The sequence below is a fragment of the Theropithecus gelada genome, chromosome 7b (genome assembly GCF_003255815.1).
Source record: "Theropithecus gelada isolate Dixy chromosome 7b, Tgel_1.0, whole genome shotgun sequence".
NCBI lineage: Eukaryota > Metazoa > Chordata > Mammalia > Primates > Cercopithecidae > Theropithecus > Theropithecus gelada.
This window is the reverse complement of record NC_037675.1, coordinates 62,806,558-62,825,138: the sequence shown is the minus strand read 5'-3', so window position 1 is coordinate 62,825,138 and position 18,581 is coordinate 62,806,558. Positions and strand designations below refer to the sequence as shown.

At 42.3% G+C, this 18,581-nt stretch overlaps 1 protein-coding gene across 1 annotated transcript in view; it reads right to left on the bottom strand.

Moving 5' to 3' along the window:
• PRKCH (protein kinase C eta) overlaps positions 1-18,581 on the bottom strand; it is a 420,060-nt gene that overhangs the window by 90,667 nt on the left and 310,812 nt on the right. The window contains exons 4-10 of the mRNA XM_025391616.1: positions 18,029-18,179; positions 15,563-15,597; positions 12,054-12,142; positions 10,339-10,468; positions 7,929-8,056; positions 4,210-4,353; positions 3,867-4,040 (exon numbers count right to left, since the gene is read on the bottom strand). Coding sequence (XP_025247401.1) covers positions 3,867-4,040; positions 4,210-4,353; positions 7,929-8,056; positions 10,339-10,468; positions 12,054-12,142; positions 15,563-15,597; positions 18,029-18,179 — 851 coding nt within the window. The remainder of the gene's footprint in view (positions 1-3,866; positions 4,041-4,209; positions 4,354-7,928; positions 8,057-10,338; positions 10,469-12,053; positions 12,143-15,562; positions 15,598-18,028; positions 18,180-18,581) is intronic.

Here is an 18,581-nt window from a genome sequence, read left to right as displayed (position 1 = left end):
AGGGAGAACTGGAGCTCCAGGGGAACCAAGGACCGGCCCAGCAGAGGGAAAGAAGAGGATGGGGGCAGGAGCAGCATGGGCTCCAGGGCCATCAGGAGTCACTGAGGACCAATGAGGAGCAGAGGGGAAGGGAGAGGAGTGCAGGGGAGTCGAGGCCCATGAAGCCATTAGCTGCCTCCCCAGTTTTTTTTCTCTTGATAACGCTGGAGTGGCGTGGGAGTCCACGCCATGTATCTCCTTCAGTGCATCCTGTCACCAAGCTCCCAGACTTCTCTGCTCCACCCATTCTCCAGGCTGCACGTGTCCCTCCCAACACAGATTTCAATACAAGTGATCCTGAAACACATGAAAACGCCCAGCTTCAGTCACAGCTAGAGGAATGCAAGTTAGAACTTCAAATATACCATTTTTCTAATCTCTCAGATGATCCAAATGACAGATAGCATGCCGTGATGGGAAGGCGGGGGAAATGCATCTTCTCACTCAAGCTTTGGGAGTGTGAATGTAGAGACACAGCCCAGCCAGTAGGGAAGAGCCTGCCTGTACTCTGCCGTCAGACCACCTGGCTTCAAACCCTCTCTGCCACTTCGGAACTAAGCTTCTTTGTACCTACGTTTTCTCCTTGTGAAATGGGGTGATAATAACAGAACTTATTTCAGAGGGTTACTGTAAGGATTAAATGAGATAACAGACATAAAGCACTTAGAACAATGTGTGGCATGTGAACAATAAAATGTTCGCTATCTTTAACCACAATGGAGGAGAGGGGCAATTGGACTCAATCAAAATGTGAAATGCATATACCCTTTGACCAAGCAATACTACTACTAATAACGTGTCATACAGAAACACCAGCATAAGCACACAAAGACAAAAGTATAAGGGGACTCACTGCAACAGTGACTGAAATAAAAGACTAGGAACATAATACATAGCAACAGAGGAGGACAAGTTAAATTAATTATGTCATGTTCTAAAATGGAGTACTATGCAACCATTAAAAATGAGGCAGCTTGGTATATAGAAATACAAAACAATTTCCAATGTATACTATTAATATTATGTCTTAAAAAAAAAATAAAGTGGCCAGGTACAGTGGCTCATGCCTGTAATCCCAGAACTTTGAGAGACTGAGGTGGATGGATTGCTTTAGCCCAGGAGTTTGAGAGCAGCCTGGGAAACATGGCAAAACCCCATCTCTACAAAAAATACAAAAATTAGCCAGGTGTGGTGGCATGTGCCTGTAAGTCCCAGTTTCTCAGGGGGATGAGGTGGGAGAATCGCTTTAGCCTGGGAGCTTGACGCTGCAGTGAGCCGTAACCATCACAGCACTCCAGCCTGGGTGACGAAGTGAGACCCTGTCTCAAAAAATAGATTAATTAAATTTTAAAAATACAGAATCATAGGCAAAGTAAACTATTATTTGTGTTTTTTAAAGATAAATATGTATGCATATGTGTGCTGTTATATATGCTTTCGTGTACAGAAAATTCTCTCAAAAGCTATAAATAAAATGAGCAATAATTGTTTCTTTCAGAGAAAGGATATGAATATTTGGAGGACACTTATATTACCTATTGCGAGAAATTAGATTTTCATAGTTAAAACATACAACCTGATATGTCATTCCTCTGCTTCAACTTCTTCCATGACTTTCCATTGCTCTCAGGACTAAACTCAAACTCCTTAACGCAGCCTGCAAGGATCTTCATGGCCTGGCCCTGGCCCACCTCGGCTGCCTCAGTTCTCACCAGGCCCCTCTTCAACCTCAATATGCTGCGTGTGCTGAGCCTCCTTCACACCGGATGCTCTGTCTCACCAGCAGACCTATGGTGTGCTGTTGACCCTGTATGACATATTCGCCTTCATTCTCTGCCTAACTAATTCTAATTCACTCACCTGGTCCCAGCATGGCTTTACCTCCCCTAGAGGTGTATTGCCAGCCTCCCTGACCGGGTCAGATGCCCCTATCCCACTCCCATGGAATCCCCTACTTCCTTGATGGTGGCACAGGTCAGGAACATGCCCAGAATTCACTCTCCCAGAATGTTTTTTGACAGCAAGATTCTGACACCTCTGTACAGACCCTCCCTCGTGGTGCCTTCTCCAAGGCCATTTTCCCTCTTCATTGATACCAGAAGCCCAATTTTGAGCCTGATTCTAAATAGAAGCAGAATGTCCTGCGCCAGGGGCTGAATCAAGGTTGGTGTGAACCAATCATGGTCTGCCAGCTTATCTTGGCCTGATATTTGCTCTTGCAGCCTCCTTGCTAAGGGCATGATATGGTTTGGCTGTGTGTCCCCACCCAAATCTCATGTTGAACCGGAATCTCTAATGTTGAGGGAAGGGCCTGGTGGCAGGTGACCGCATCACGAGGCAGATTTCCCTCTTGCTCTTCTCATGATAGCGAGGTCTCATGAGATCCGGCTGTTTAAAAGCGTGTAGCATTTCCCCTTTGCTCTCTCTCTCTCCTGCTGTCATGTGAAGCCCTGCTTGCTTCTCCTTCACCCTTCCACTATGATTCTGTTTCTTTTTTTTTTTTTTTTTTTTTTTTTTTTTTTTTTTTTTTTTTTTTTTTGAGATGGAGTCTCGCTCTGTCGCCCAGACTGGAGTGCAGTGGCCGGATCTCAGCTCACTGCAAGCTCCGCCTCCCGGGTTTACGCCATTCTCCTGCCTCAGCCTCCCGAGTAGCTGGGACTACAGGCGCCCGCCACCTCGCCCGGCTAGTTTTTTGTATTTTTAGTAGAGACGGGGTTTCACCGTATTAGCCAGGATGGTCTCGATCTCCTGACCTCGTGATCCACCCGTCTCGGCCTCCCAAAGTGCTGGGATTACAGGCTTGAGCCACCGCGCCCGGCTGATTCTGTTTCTTGAGGCCTCCCCAGCCATGCCTCCTGTATGGCCTGTGGAACCGTGAGTCAATTAAACATTTTTTTCTTCTTAAGTTACCCAGTCTCATGTAGTTCTTTGTAGCATTGTGAGAACAGACATACAGGGCAGTTGACCCAAGTCTAGGAAAGATCTTCCCTCCCTGAAAAAAGGAGACTGGCTATGAAGCCCTTCGGCCCCTGCCCTTGTGCTTTCTGCTTTGCTATCATGCCAAGGTGTGGCATCTAGGGCTGCAACAAATACCTTGGGACCCCAAGGGAAAGACATGCCCAATGTCACTGAGCAACAAATCCAACCACAGTACTGTTATCATCAGACTTCTCATTATGTGAAACAAGTAAAAAGTTTACTAATGGACCAAACCCATCTTTTCTATTTATTGTTTAATCCACCGCTGCTCAAGTGTTCCATTAACTATAGCCAGAAACATTCCTAAATGCGTACCATTATAGGGCAGACAGATTCAATTCCTAAGACCAGTCCATGGTTTCAGGCAAAGGGACACTGCTAAAGCCAGGAGCAATGCCCTGGGATGTTCCTAATCAAGGTATCTCTCTGGGTCCTCTCAGACCCCTCTTCTAAAGTCCTGTGCCCAGGTCAGAACCAGCCCAGCATTTAGGAGCAGAGTCACAGCCAAATTCATCAAGATAATCAGCCCATGGCATTTTCTCTGTTCTTAGATTTCTGTAACCTTCACTCACCTAGAGAAGATTTATGTATGATGACCTTTTCAATCCTGGGACACACAACCCTCACAGTGCTCCTTCCCCAGACAGCACAAAGGAAGGGGTGAATTCATAAGCTTCCATTTTTCCTCCAGAGGTTGTCAGAAGTCACCAATACCTCCATATGACCCTGCCTTGGGAGCCCATCCCCCAAAATTTCTGATACTCAACTTTACGAAATCTCCAGTATCTTATTGTCTCAGCTCTTTAAGAAAAGAGGCTGTTGGTGCAGTGAATGTGATTCATACTTACAGGGGTCTGAAAGCAGCAGAACAACTGAGTGAGAAAGGGGTGATTGCGGGCCAGAGATAGGATCCTTTTCTCGGTCATGGTGCATTCCACATCATCATCCTGCAGAATCACGTCCTTCTTTAGCACCTTCACAGCATAGAGGTCTCCTGTTTCTTTTATTCTTGCAAGCATCACCTATGGCAAAGCAAAAGAAGGGAGCATGAGAGAGTCCTCTTGGGGAGCTTAGGGTATGTGCAAACAAGGGAAAGAAAGAATGGCACATGTGAAATGTGAGTATGTGTGTGTGTGCGTGTGAATACAGAGCATGCTTACTTCAACCCAAACAGTTAAAGCCAAGACTCACCTTCCCAAAACTCCCCTTCCCCAACACTCGGATGAACTCAAAGTTGTCGATACCAAGTCGGCTGGAAGAATTAACCCCAATCCCATTTCCTTCTTTGCTGCTCTCCTTTCCCTGTCGTCTTAGGGTCGATCTGGAAACGAGTTTCTGAAAGAGTAAGAACACAAAATTGCAGCAGGAGCACGGAGCACCCATGCACAAAGAAGACCTTACTGGCTGGGAGCAGTCTCACCCCCAGTATAACGCGGGGGAAAGATCAATTCAGCTTGACGGATGATTGGTTCTGCCACTCGAAGCTCCCTCAGTATCAGCTTCTGAATCTGTGCTTACTGCTTTGCGTGAAAGGTCAATTAAAAATACATCTAAGCCATGGAGTTACAGTTAGCGCTCAAGTGGAAGTGCATGGAAACACCAATGCCTTGCGTGGTCCCTCGGGTGCCTTCTGCGGTGGCTTTCCATAGGAAGGTCCGATTCCATGAGCGCCACCTAGTGTCCACTTTTTACAGAGAGCAGTTTTCATGTCTGCTCAGAGATTCAAGCATCATTCAGCACCAGGACACGAATGAAGCAACGTTTTTAATCAATATTTTAAATTATATAGGAGAAATAAAAGTTCAATGTGAATAGAACAATGATCAAAAGCATGAAGAATAAAAATTTAAATACCTAAAATCTCACCAGCCCCCTGCCAAAGATATCTATATCTATGTATAAATAACACACACACGTTTTTATACTTGGTTAATTTTTAAAAACGTAATAAAATTATTGTTTCATAACATACGTTTGTATTTAAAAATTTGTCATGGGTATTTTTCATGCCTTTAAATATCTTTCAAGCACATGAGTTCTAATGGCTATTCAATATCCATTTCATGGATATCTCACAATGTATTAATTCCTCTGCTATTAGAAAGATGAGGCATCTCCCATTTTTCACCATAATAAATAACACCATAGTGAATACACTTCATGCAAATCTTCAAAACAGAGTAATTAAGGGTCTAGCTCTCAAGCAAGCTGCCTGGATTCAATAACAGCTCTGCAACCTAACCTGTGACCCTGAGCAAGTTACCTACCCAGCCTATCCCTGCCTCAGTTTCCTCTTCTGACAAAGAGAAGGTTAAAGCATCTGCCACGTGAGTCATTAGGAGGCCTAGATGAACAAATGCATATAAAGCACTTAGATTGGTGCCTGGCACATTTAATAAACTTAAGCTGTACTGTCATTATCATCATCCAGTTTCTTAAGATAACTTCCTGCAAATGGAATTCCTTGTGCCAAAGTGCTAACTTTGAAGACTTCTGATACACAGCCAACTTGCCATCTACAAAGACTGAACAATCTACAGTCCTACCAGCATGAGAATTCTAGTTTCAACACAATGAATGGAAAGTAAGTGTGGCTGCCTCAGTTGGCTTTCCAATTCCATCCTACTGAGTACCTGAGGATGTTGCTACCTAAAGGCAAGGTGACTTTTGCAGGTGGCCCACCTTGAGACATTTATAAGATAAGCTACCACTAGACAACAGATCAAAAGTCTAACATCCAGCCAGGTGCCAGATATCATGGATTAAGGATAGTTGATTCAAATGACAAGTGCATTGCCCATTCCTGAAGATCGTGCTGCACGGCCTTATCTTATTCCGACTGTATCTTAGAAGCCCTAGTTCAGGCTGACATCTTTAATCTCTGCTCTTCAGGGATAACTGCGCCATGCATTAGCAATCCCCGCACAATACTGGCATCCTGCCTGCCTACTCACAAGACAGACAGACCAGATTTCAAATACATTTTTTTTTACCATGATTTGATGAAACTCATTCATCTAAATCACATGTAACAGTCATTGCTGACTTAGTATGATCTAATATAAAGATTAAAATGTTTATCATAGTGGCAATTCATAAATTGTCAATAAAAGTCCCTGATCTACCAGACAGGAGTCTTTCAGTAAAAAGGAAATGAGGTGCTTGGTGCTGACATTTTCAGGATTACCAAGAATCTCACAGTGATGGCACTTCCCTTCCTCAGTACCCAGAGATTAGTTAGTTAAGTTGATAATTTTCCTGAACTGGACACCAAGCTACACCGTTCAGATGTTACAGCCATGGCTATTTCCCATGTCTAGACACTGACCAGGAAGGCAGCAGTAAGACATGGGCTTGGGAAGCAGCCAAGGCTCAACTCGATGACAGCAGGTGGAGGTCATTCAGGGAGAGTGCTGACAAAAACATGTGCACTGCAACTGACACAACTCCACCCAGTCCTGAGAGTCCAGAGGGAGGGACTCCTGTCTCTTGCTGAATGTGAGTGATAAATTCACAATCCATAAACAAAACCTGCAGAACTGCTGGACTCCAGGGCTGTGCAGAGCCTCAGAGATCTTCAAGTTGAACCCCTTTAGAGGTGAGGATGCTGACGCCCATAGTTACTGGTCACCTGTCCTGCCTGGTCATCAGCCAAGAGCATAACCCAGGATCCTGCGTTTTAGGCTTTCACCAGACCACAGTGACAGGAAGCTGACTTTAAAAAAGAAAAGAGAGGCCAGGCGTGGCAGCTCATGCCTGTAATCCCAGCACTTTGGGAAGCCAAGGCGGGCGGATCACTTGAGATCAGAAGTTTGAGACCAGCCTGGCCAACATGGAGAAACCCCCTCTCTAATAAAAATACAAAAATTAGCCAGGTGTGGTAGTGGGCACCTGTAATCCCAGCTACTCGGGAGGCTAAGGCAGAAGAATTGCTTGAACCTGGGAGGTGGAGGTTGCAGTGAGCCAAGATCACTGCACTCCAGGCTGGGTGACAAAGCGAGACTCTATCTCAAAGAATAAGTAGAAAAAAGAAAAAAGGGGAAAAAAAAGGAAAAGAAAGAAAAATGTCCTTCTTCTACTTTCTATTACTTGTTGCCCATGCTCATTATTTCTTGTCATATAACTGTAACTACAATCTTATCTGTGAAACAAATTGCTATTAAAAATGTGATTTTAGCCAGACACAGTGGTTCACACCTGTGTAATCCCAACACTTTGGGAGGCCAAAGCGGGAGGATCACTTGAGCCCAGGAATTTGAGACCAGCCTGCACAATAAAGTGAAACTCCATCTCTACAAAAAAAAAATTAAAAATTAGCCTGACATACTGGCACACACCTGCAGTCCCAGCTACTCGGAAGGCTGAGGTAGAAGGATCACTTGAGCCTGGGCAGTCGAGGCTGCACAGAACCATAATTGTGCCACTGCACTCCAGTCTGGGTGACAGAGGAAGACCCCATCTCAAAAAGGAAGGAAGGCAGGCAGGAAGGAAGGAAGGAAGGAAGGAGGGAGGGAGGGAGAAAGGAGAGAGAGAGAGAGAGAGAGAAGAGGGGAGGGGAGGGGAGGGAAGGTGAGGGGAGGGGAGGGGAGGGAAGGGGAGGGAAGGGGAGGGGAGAGGAGAAGAGAAGAGAGGAGAGACAAAGAGGAGAGAGACAGAAAGAGAAAGAGAGAGGGAAAGAGAGAAAAAGAAAGGGAGAGATAAAGAAAGAAAGAAAAAGGAAAAGAAAAGAAAAGAAAAGAAAGGAAAAGAAAAAAGGAAAAGGAAAAGGAAAAGAAAGGCAGGTAGAAAGGCAGTAAGTCTGTTGATTGTATTTGCTTAGATTAGGAACTTTGATGAGACCACATGCTCTCATTTGGGCTCACCACATCTGAACAACTTCTAAATTACGATACATGGAAAAAAGGTCTCACCGAGGTTGGAGAAATATTTCCGGGTTGGAGACCCATCCCCGCCAGGGTCTTGGCGAGCTCCACCGCATTTACCCCACAGTTAGGGGCCACGTTCGCTTGACATCGAATGTGCACATTCATTTTACATACTAGAGGGAAGAGGAAAACAGAATCCATGTTCAGAAAGGAACCAAGTCAACACGTGCTGCAACAGAGAACTTTAATAGCCTGAAAGATTATGACAGAGGAATTATACCAGCTGAACAGTATCATTTTCTCATAAAATTAGGCTCACACTAATAACAGTTCCTGACGTTTTATCTGTTTCTGTTTTCTGGAGAAGCAGAAAGCCAGGCATACTAAAGAATAATAGATTTTAAATACATTTTTTTCACCATGATTTGATGAAACCCATTCATCTAAATCACATGTAACAGTCACTGCTGACTTAGTAAGTTCTAATATAAAGATTAAAATGTTTATCATAGCGTCAATTCACAGGCAATTAAATAACAAAGAATCATGTCAACTGTATTTTTTTCTGTCTCTCAACAGTGAAATAAAAGGTAGCAGTTTGAATGCCACATGTAGATCACTGTTCAAACAGGATGGAAATGGTGTTTCTACCAGAAAAACCTCTATCTGCGGCTTTCTTTCTCAGTATTGTGGTTGGGCAGCCCTCACAGCACAGAGATGGGCATCCTGTGAGCCTGTGGTTCTCAGCATTTGCAGCGTGTGGTTCTAACTGCTTCACAGTGGGGAAACGCAACTTTTAAAACTTTTTGAAGGTCAGAGTACAAATGGCAGTTGAAGAGGCGAGCAAAGCAAGCTAAGCTCCCAGGGCACAGGAAGCTGCCTGGGGACGATGAAGGATCTGAGGCGTTGTCAGCTGGAATAAATTCTGAGACAGTTTTTTGACATGGGTCCCGCTGATGGGAGGTGAAACTGAAGCGACAAGCAACACATTCCCGTTTTATGGAGTCAGTCCATCTCGGAAGCACACACAGAGCCAGGTTTTGTGGGGCCCGAATTTACATAATTTAGGAAGCCCTCTTTAAGAAAAAGAACATCAAGTCAAGTAGAGGGCTTTGGAAGGTGCCCTTGAGAGAGAGGAGCCCTGAGACTTCATTAGCTTCATGGGAAACCCCCCCTCTCAGGAAGACAGGTGTAAGACACACGAGCCCACAGAAGCCTTTCAAAACCACCATGTGACCATAAAAGCAAAAATCACAGGGGTCGGATCGCCGCAGGTGTGCTACCCTCAGGCCACCAGGGAAGAGGACAATGCAGATGAGCCCCATGCGTGGCTCTGCACATTAGCAACAACCATGCAAGGCAGAGGGACTTCCCACTGGGCATCCAGACCCAGGTGAGATCATCACGCTAAGATCAAGCTGCACCTGGACCAACGCCCTACAAGTTATCCACGAGCTGGCTACCATTTTGGTTTTATGAGAAAAAAATTATTAAATGGTGTTCTCCAGAGATAGAAGAATGTACCCTTCTTAAAGACAAGTGACTGGTCCCTTTCTGTTGACAGAAGCAGGCTGCATAAGTCCAAGCAGTCAATGGAAGTTGTCTGGCTATACTCAATGCCAATTCTACCTCCCCATTGCTCTCCTCAACTGGCAACTTGGGGTGTGTCTGATAAGGAAGGCGTCAGGTGCACCCCACGGCAGACAGATCATTACATTTCCATGCGAGATGGCTCAAGGCCAACAGCTCCCTAACTCCTAGCAGGACAGGGATCAGCTCTCACCTGCTCAGAGCCTTTGCTAGGGCCAAAGCTCCAAACTCTCACTCCACTGGGCACAGCTGGTCAGATCCAAGCTCACAAGCAAGGCTTTATCTTCCTTCATTCTACCCCTGTCTCCAATCTCTATCAGAGTCCTCTTTCACAAGACCTAGGGCAGCTCTTTTTATGCTGTGACAACTCAATTCCTGCTGATTTCTGGTGAGATCATCAGATCCATTCTCCTGCCATTTCTTACTCTTAATCCAACCTTCTCATCTGGCCATCTTACCTCCTTACCTCCTCCTACCTTCCATTTCTTTGAAATTTTTATTTATTTATTTTCTTTTTAGTGTCTCACCTCACTCAATCATCTTCCATTTCTGACTAAGATCCCATCTTTTTCTCTTCCAGACACCTATTAAAACACAGTGTCTGGCCTGTATTTGTCAGCTAGCGAGCTAGATCATTGAATGTAACATTTGACTTCATGTCCTGTGGTTAGAAAATATTGGCATCATATGAAGTTCTCTTTACATGCCTGACAAGAAACACGTAAGTTTAAAATGACTAAGATGTTAATTTACAACATATCTAAAATCATCGGTTCTAGGACACATTCTGAGCCCACAGAATTCTGAAAGCTTGGGGCATAGTGTTCCCATGAAGAGGTGGGTACCCAGCACCTCAGCATCTCACTTTTACACTGAAGTCCTTGTCGCATTATTCCCCAGAGCAGTGAGCCACAGTGATCGCAGAATGTTGGCACTTTGTAGTTGTGGATGCTGAACTTGTGTGGGATGTTGATCCCAAACCTCTGTTCTGCAATCTGTAAAAAAGGAAATAAAGGGACAAGTGCTAAAATGTCATACCAACATCTTTTGTAAAAACTGTAATAGGAGCCCATCAAATGCAAAGTGTTACTATGACACCTGAGCTAGGTATATTATTTTACTGTACTCGGCCCTGATTAATTACTCAGGTCTTACTAACCAGACTAAACACATTTTCTAATGAACAGGACAAGACAGAAATGTGGGAAACACATTTTAGATCATTCGCCATTTTGAGAAATAGAAATTAATATTTTCACTTCATCTTTCATATTCAGGCCATATTTCTCTCCTTGCCAATTCCCTAACATCCCCATCTATTTTCCAGAACCCTTTAACTTCAGGATTAAATGGGTCTTTTACGCACTATATATACTTGCTATCACTATAAGTTCTTCCAGACATTGTGTCACGGGGGGAAAAATAAAGAGAATCAGAAGCCATGGAACCACAGAAGGAATTTATTCCAAAGTGACATTAAAGTAACTACTTATTCAGTCCTTCCAGTCTTTCTTTGCCTGGCATTTGCAATCTGACAATCTGAGTTAAATCTCAGTTTCCAGCAAATAATTCCACTAGGCATGTACTCTGCAGTTCATACCACAATTTGATGCTATAACAACAGACCCATGCATGACAAGGAGTAGGGTAATCATTACTCCTCTTGAAACTTCTCTGGCCTCTTTCTTGGAAAAGCTGTGGTTTATACCTCTAGGTATACTCTTTAGCAATCCTATATGTGTACTGTAAAGAACCATTGTGTTCCAGAGTCATTCTTCCAATGCGTCTGCAAACCTACTGCTAAGTGTCAGCAACACTCCATTTGCTTTTACCTCCAGAATTTAAAATGTATGCCTGTTGCAGATGAATGCAATATGAGTGGCAAGAATGATGCTGAAGCTTACACACACACACACACACACACACACACAGAGAGAGAGAGAGAGAGAGAGAGAGAGAGAGAGAGAGAGAGAGAGACATCTTCCCTGAAATTTCTTAAGAGGCTGGAGAAAGCCAGCAATCTTTTTACTTAAGAAGTGTAATTTACAGTTATTAACATATGTGTCACATCAATTTTATGTTGTTTAACTTACAAAAACTGTGTGAGGGTAACACTGATCCTGTTTTAAGACTGAGGCAAAGAGAGATTGTAGGCCTTGCCTCAGCTCATAGAGAAGATGGCTAACAGAGGCTGGATTCAGCATTCAAATCCAGGCTGTCAGATGCCAAGTTCAGGGCTCCTTTCACGCTGCCAAAAGTCTCTCTAAATGAGTAGAATCAATCCATATAGCTTATACCCAGCCAACCACTAATGGGGTCCTCGCAAAGGAGGGATGATGCCACATAAGTACAGAAATACAAATGCCATAATTAAAAGAAAGAGAGAGAGAGAAATTTCTATTCTAATACCACCCTTGGCTTCAAAGAATGTGGAAGGGAAATGGCAGGGGGAGGAAAGCAGAGGCTGGGGGACGGGGAGAAGGAAAGGGGGAGGAAAGGAGGGAGGGAGGGAGGGAGATGGCGGCACACAGCACACACAATATACATACACACTTAATCAGCAAACTGCTATCCTCTTACCTTTGAATCCACTTTGTTAATATTGTTTTGGCAAGTACAGGCTGTAACAATTAGATGATGGCAGCGTTTATGGACGACACAGGTGCACACTAGGAAATTAAATCCAGCAATTATACATTGATCAGAAGCTCACAGTCCAGCCAGTTACAGCAGAGTCAACCAGGGTTGCACCGTGCCAACAAGACTAGACTCGTCTGGCCCACATGACAGCAGCTGGTACGCCCATCCTTCCTATCGCCTTTGCCACCATCCTAACACAGACCTTTGCTCAGGCTCAAACTATCCATTATCAAGTCCTGGACTTATTTCTTCCTTCCTGACTTTATTCCATCCTGCACCCACCACCAGAGGACTCTTCTAACACTCTAGTCCTGTCCCCATAATCAAAAACCTTCCATGGTAATTCACTGCTGATCAACAAAGTTCAAATATCCCACCCAGGTTCCAGGCCCTCCAGAGGCTGCCCCAAGCTGCCTGTCACCTTTCTTCTATGGGATCTACTTGTTCCAGTAAAAACTACATGGGTTGCTCTTCCTGGAGCACATCTGCACCCTTCCAACAAACTATCAATGCCCTTTCCTCTCCCTGGGATATATTTTTTGCCTATCAACTAACTAAATCTTAAGTTTAGGACAAGATGTAACTCAAAAAATGTCTCTTCCATGAAAATACTCTACCCCTACCCGCACTTCTAGACTGAAACCACCTGCCCTCCCCTGATCTCCCACAACCCTTAGCCTGCCCCCTCATTTCAAACCTTCCACCCAGCCTTGTAATGCCCTCCGAATTCCCTGCATGACGCCTTGAACAGAGGAGGCATTCAGTAAATGTTTGCTGAATGGCTTAATCAACTGTTGAAATATTTAGAACTTTCTGAATAACGTTTTTTTCACTCTCATCTAGGTAAGTGATACAGCACAGATAGTCAAGCTTGTCATCAAAGGATAAACACACGCAATGAAGCAGTATAAAAATATATATCATCTTAAGATCTTTCAAGACATGTGGAAGGTTTTAGGATTAACTACATAAGGAGAGGTGACATGTCAGCAAATAGCATTATACCTTAAAACAAATTCAGCTTTCATCAGATTCAGTTGTCAGGAGAACCAAATTGAAAGTGCCCAGAGAACTGGTTTTTTTATATGAGGGGATCTCAAAACCATCCTTTACACAGAAAGACTTTATTTTTTGAGGTATTTGGTTTTTTCCTGGTTAGCTTGGTAAAGGCTTACCAATTAATCTTTTCAAAGAATCAGCATTTGATTTCATGGATTTTTTTCTGTTGTTTTCCTTTTTTCAACTTCACTGATGTCTGTTCTAATTGTATTATTTCTTTTCTTATGCTCACTTGAGGCTTAAATTTATCTTCCTTCTTTAGTTTCCTAAGTGGAAATTTCAAATCTTGGTTTTAGATCTTTCTTCTTTCCTACTTTATGCATTTAATGATATACATTCCTATCTGAGCACTGCTTTTGCTGTATCACACATATTTTTTAAGTTATATTTTCATTTTCACTTGACTCAAAATATTTTTTATGTTCTCTTGAGTCTTCTTCTTTGACCCATGTGTTACTTAGAATGTAACGTTTAACCTTCAAATATTTGGGGGTTTTCCAGCTATCTTACAGTTATTGATTTCTAGTTTAATTCCATTGTGGTCTAAGAAGATACTGTTTATGGTTTCTCTTGTTTTAAATTTGGCAAGGTATGTTTTATGGCCCAGAATGTGGTCTATGTTGGTAAATGTTCCTTGTGAGCCCGAGAAGAATGTGAAAACTGCTGTTTTTGGATGGAGTATTCTATAAATGTCAATTTCACCTAGTTGTGATAATGCTGTTTAGATCACCTATATCCCTATTGATTTTCTGCCTGCTGGATCTATCAGTTACTGAGATATCGAAGTCTCCAACTATAGAAGTGGATTTGTTCATGTCTCCTTGTGATTCTATCAGTTTGTCTCATGTATTTTGATGCCTGTTGTTAGGTACATACATACATGTTAAAAATTGTTATGTACTACTACACTGGTCTTTAAATAAAACAAAACTTAAATAAAAACATTAAGTTTTCTTGGAAAACTGACCCTTTTGTTGCTGCCCCCTCTTTATTCCTGATAATTTTCCTTGTTCTGAAGTCTGCTCTGTCTGAAATACCTATGCCAGTTTGCTTTTGATCAGCGTTAGAATGGCATACCTCTCTCCAACCAGGCATTTGGTTTTATACGCCTTAGGGAGATATCACCAAAGTAGTGTCTGCATGTCTCCTAACTAATAGTCTTTACTGCTCTTTACATAGCAGGTGACCCACTGAAAATCAGGCCATCAAATATCCAGGCACTATACGCCAAAGTGAAAAAGAAAATAACAATAGAGATGTATCATACATCCCATGTTTTAAACTCAAAACCATAATCTTGTTTATTCAGAGCTTCTCAACTTATCTTGGTGTGCATAAGATGGGCTACCACGCACTGCAGGGCATATTCCTGTGCTCGCAGGCCCACGCCACAAAGGGATAGTGATTCCGGCTTGTGAACTGTCTTTTCACTTGGGACTGAGATTAACAGCATACAGGTCAATTACTGCTGTCATATTGATTATACATTTGTTTTTTTCCGAACTTTGAAAGTTCAGTGGAATTGTTCATACATAGTAAAGTCAAAATTAGATCCAACAGCATGTCTTATTCAGTTCATCCAAGGGAAGTAATGTTTTACCTCACCTCTTCCAGAAGAGAAGGTGAGATTTTCTTATCCACATGTAGGCTACTGCTCTAGGATATGTGGTGCCATTTTATCAATCATCCACATAGTGAAACGGGTACCATGTGTATAAGCTATGTGATGATACTCATGCCAAAGGTCAAGGGGGACCCAAATGACAGGTAAGCCTGATTGGCCCGGCCACATCACTGGACTGAGGGCTCTTCATCCATTCCTGCCATTGTATTTCATTCCAATTATGCTAGAAACAGTAGTACATTGGTTTCGCCTTAGATTGTGAAAAATAAATGTAACATGTAGTAACTTACAAGATCACTGACAGCTTAACTTTGAACATTTCTTACTTTTTTTTTGAAATCATAAAATTTCAAAAAACAACTTGGAAAATAGCTTATGTTCCCTGAAAAAGAGAAAACAACCGTGTGCTACTTTTCACCCCTAACAATTATCAATAGGATTGTGAAAAACAAAAGTGTATCTTCAAAATTTAAGAGTATGCTCACAAAATCACATTACCGTTTAGTACTCTCATGTTATTGCAGAGACAAAACTTTAAACAATGAAACTTTATTAGGTAGCCTGGCTTTAGAAATAAAAACATCCTCTCTACATTGTATAAAATATGGCCAAGATCTAACCAAACTGTATCTACTAGGGGGCTTCCTTTGACCTACAGAGAGTTATTTATCACAAAACTAAGGGAAGAGACTCTGTTTTCTCTTGGTATAATCATTTTTTAAACATAGGAACAAAATGAAACATGGTTTTAAAAACGTTTCCTTACCTTGGCACTGATAACCCTGTTTCCCAAACACTCCCCTGTTGAAGAGAAGAAAACTACCATCAGTCAAATATTTCAGCAATAAGCCTCTTATAGTCCTTAAGGAAAACAAATTTCATCCTCTCCTCCTTTATGAAAACTACAATTTCAGGGAAGAAGCAAAGATGATGTGCTTTCTGAGCCATTGTTTGTTACTATGAGACACAAAGAAAAAACCATGTGATAGATTAGAATGTGCTGTATGATACAAATGGGTGGATCACAACCATTCCCATTCCATCTGCTTCCACGGCAATTTCCTAAGTCCTCAGTGGCAATAAATCCTCATCTGTACGTGTGATTAAGCCTTGGCCTGAGGAGTTCCCACCTTATTCTCTCTCACATAAAGATGTACAGATGCTGAAGTAAACAGACACAGATACACTGTGGAAATGCACAGATGAGTCTACTGCAGCTGCCTATCCCAGGGGACCTGCCCTTGTCCCTGTGTCCATATCACCCCTGGAGTCCACAGGTGGGCAGAGGTGCCGCCACAATATACCCTTCAGGCTCACCACTTCCATTTTTGTCTCTCCTGAATATATTCTATGGGTGATGGTGATGGTAATATTGGGAGTATTATCATTCTCACGAACAAAGACCACAGTAACTAAGCCCATAGGATGTGCCAGGCACTGAACCAAGCAGCTGATATATACTGTTTCATTTAATCCTCACAAAAAGCCATGGGAGGCAGCACACAAAATAACATGGTTAAGAGCACAGACTCTGAAGCCAGAAGGCCTGATCCTTTGAGCCACAGTTTCCTCATCCATAAAAGGGACTAATGATAACAGTTCCTACTGCACAGGGCTCTAATGAAGATTAAAAGTTGTAATATAAAATGCTCAGAATAGTGCCTGGCCCTTTAAGTACTATATGAAAGTTTATTATACAAGTAAAATAAGATTGTTGTCCCTATTTTGCAAATGAAGAGACACTGACAGGCTACATAACTTACCTAAGTCACACACCCAGTTGGTGATGAGACTGGATGTCAGAGTCCATACTCTTAACCATATATATTAATATATACACCAATATTTTAAGTGTATGTGAGAGAGAGAGTATGAGTGTGAGGGTGTGTGGGTGTGGGGGAGGGAGGTGTTAAAGGTTAGTTGGGTGCAGTTAATGTTTCTTTGGTGGAAAAAAGTCAGTGAAATGATCAAATAAGTTTCCATTACAAATGTCAGTTCAGGTCAGGGGCCATCACCACTAATGCCTACAGGGGCCTAGCAGGTCATGTAAAAGAAACAGAAAGGTGTGACATGAAATACACTGCAACACGCAAGCACCCTTAGGTCACAAGTGAGGGAACCATGGAGAGGTGGGGCTGCGGCTAAGTCGAGCGCAGCCTGATGCAAAGAGGAAACATGAGCTCAAAAACACCAGGGCTGCTAATTCCCCCCTCCCCCCCAAAAAAAGTAATAGAATTTTTTTCCTAAATACAATAAATGTTATGACACATTTGTTGGCTTCATATCTATAGCCAGTTTAGGGTCTCAAAACTTGTTTCTTGATTAAAAATGTCAGAAGTATTAACTAGCCCTAGGTTCTGACTGTTGAAGATATAAAATCCAAAGTAATCACAGAAACCAAAATACAAAGTAATTGATCAACATTCAGAAACTGCTCTGACCCAAGGGCTTCTGCCTTCATTAAACAAAATAATTAAAGCTGACAACAAAAACATAGATCTCCTTTCATGCTACCAAACTGTTTTCTCCTTCTGAGATGGGTGTCTGAGGGCATCTTGCTTTCTTCCCTTTCCAAATAAATATGCTTAATTTATCATTAAAGATAACTACTGCTTAAATTTATTTTACATTTGCCACTGCAACTGAGACTTAAGCTTCAGTTGCATATCTAGTAAGATATTGCCCCAAATCTCTAGAATTTCTCAATGTTGAATCATCTTAGTTACTAATTGCCAGGGATTAGATTGTAGTATATGATCACTGAAGGCTATTATCTTCTGCTACATACCAAGAAGCTGAAGACTACTTTGTGTTTAGTTTTCTTGCAACCATGAATTTCCATAAGTCATTATGTGACTCATGCCTTCTTAAAGCAATACTGTTGATTATTCTTTCGTCCTTAGGGGCTGATTATCCAATTTACTGATTGTCTATTTATTGACTTATTAGCTTTTTTCTCTGATTTATGCTTTTTGACCAGTTTAGGATTCATTAGCATCTTTACCAAGATGATTTTAAAAAGAAATAATATCTAAAACTTGGATCTGTAAATTATTTAGATGTTTTTGCAATGGAGATTTAAATTACTGGATCAACATATTAGAGTAAGAGGCAAAAATCAGATCCCAAAAGAATTCTTAAATAATCATGCATTCTGCTGAAGTCATACATAATCAGAGGAAGCCTATTAGAGAGAAGCTCTGAGGAGGACGGAAGTCAGGGAACTCCTTACCAGATAAACTCCCTGCAGTGAGAGCAGTAGGTGGGCTGCCTCAGATAGGTGGCCATGAACTTGTGTCCATTGATCTGGTGGACTCGCCTTCGCATAGCCCTTTGGCGCTTCCTGGTAAAATGTTTGAAGATCCGGTCTCTCTGGAGAGTAGCTATATATTAAAAGGAAGGAAAAAAAGAATAAGATGTAAGGAACCTAATGCACCTAATAGATGAGAAAGTTTGATAGTTCAAGTACTCCCCAAATTATTTTTTCTTTCTTCAAGATCTAAAACATACCCCCCAAAATCATTATGGTTTCCTAATAGGACTCTTTTTTTTTTTTTTTTTTTTAAGACAGGATCTCATATTGTCACCCAAGTTGAAGTGCAGTGGCTCAATCACGGCTTACTGCAGCCTCGAACTCTCAGGCCCAAGTGATGCTCCTACCTCAGCATCTCAAGGTGCTGGGACTTCAGGCATGCACCACCATACCCAGCTAATTAAAAAAAATCTTGTTTTATAGAGATGGAGGTCTCACTATGATGCCACAGCTGATCTACAACTCCCAGGTT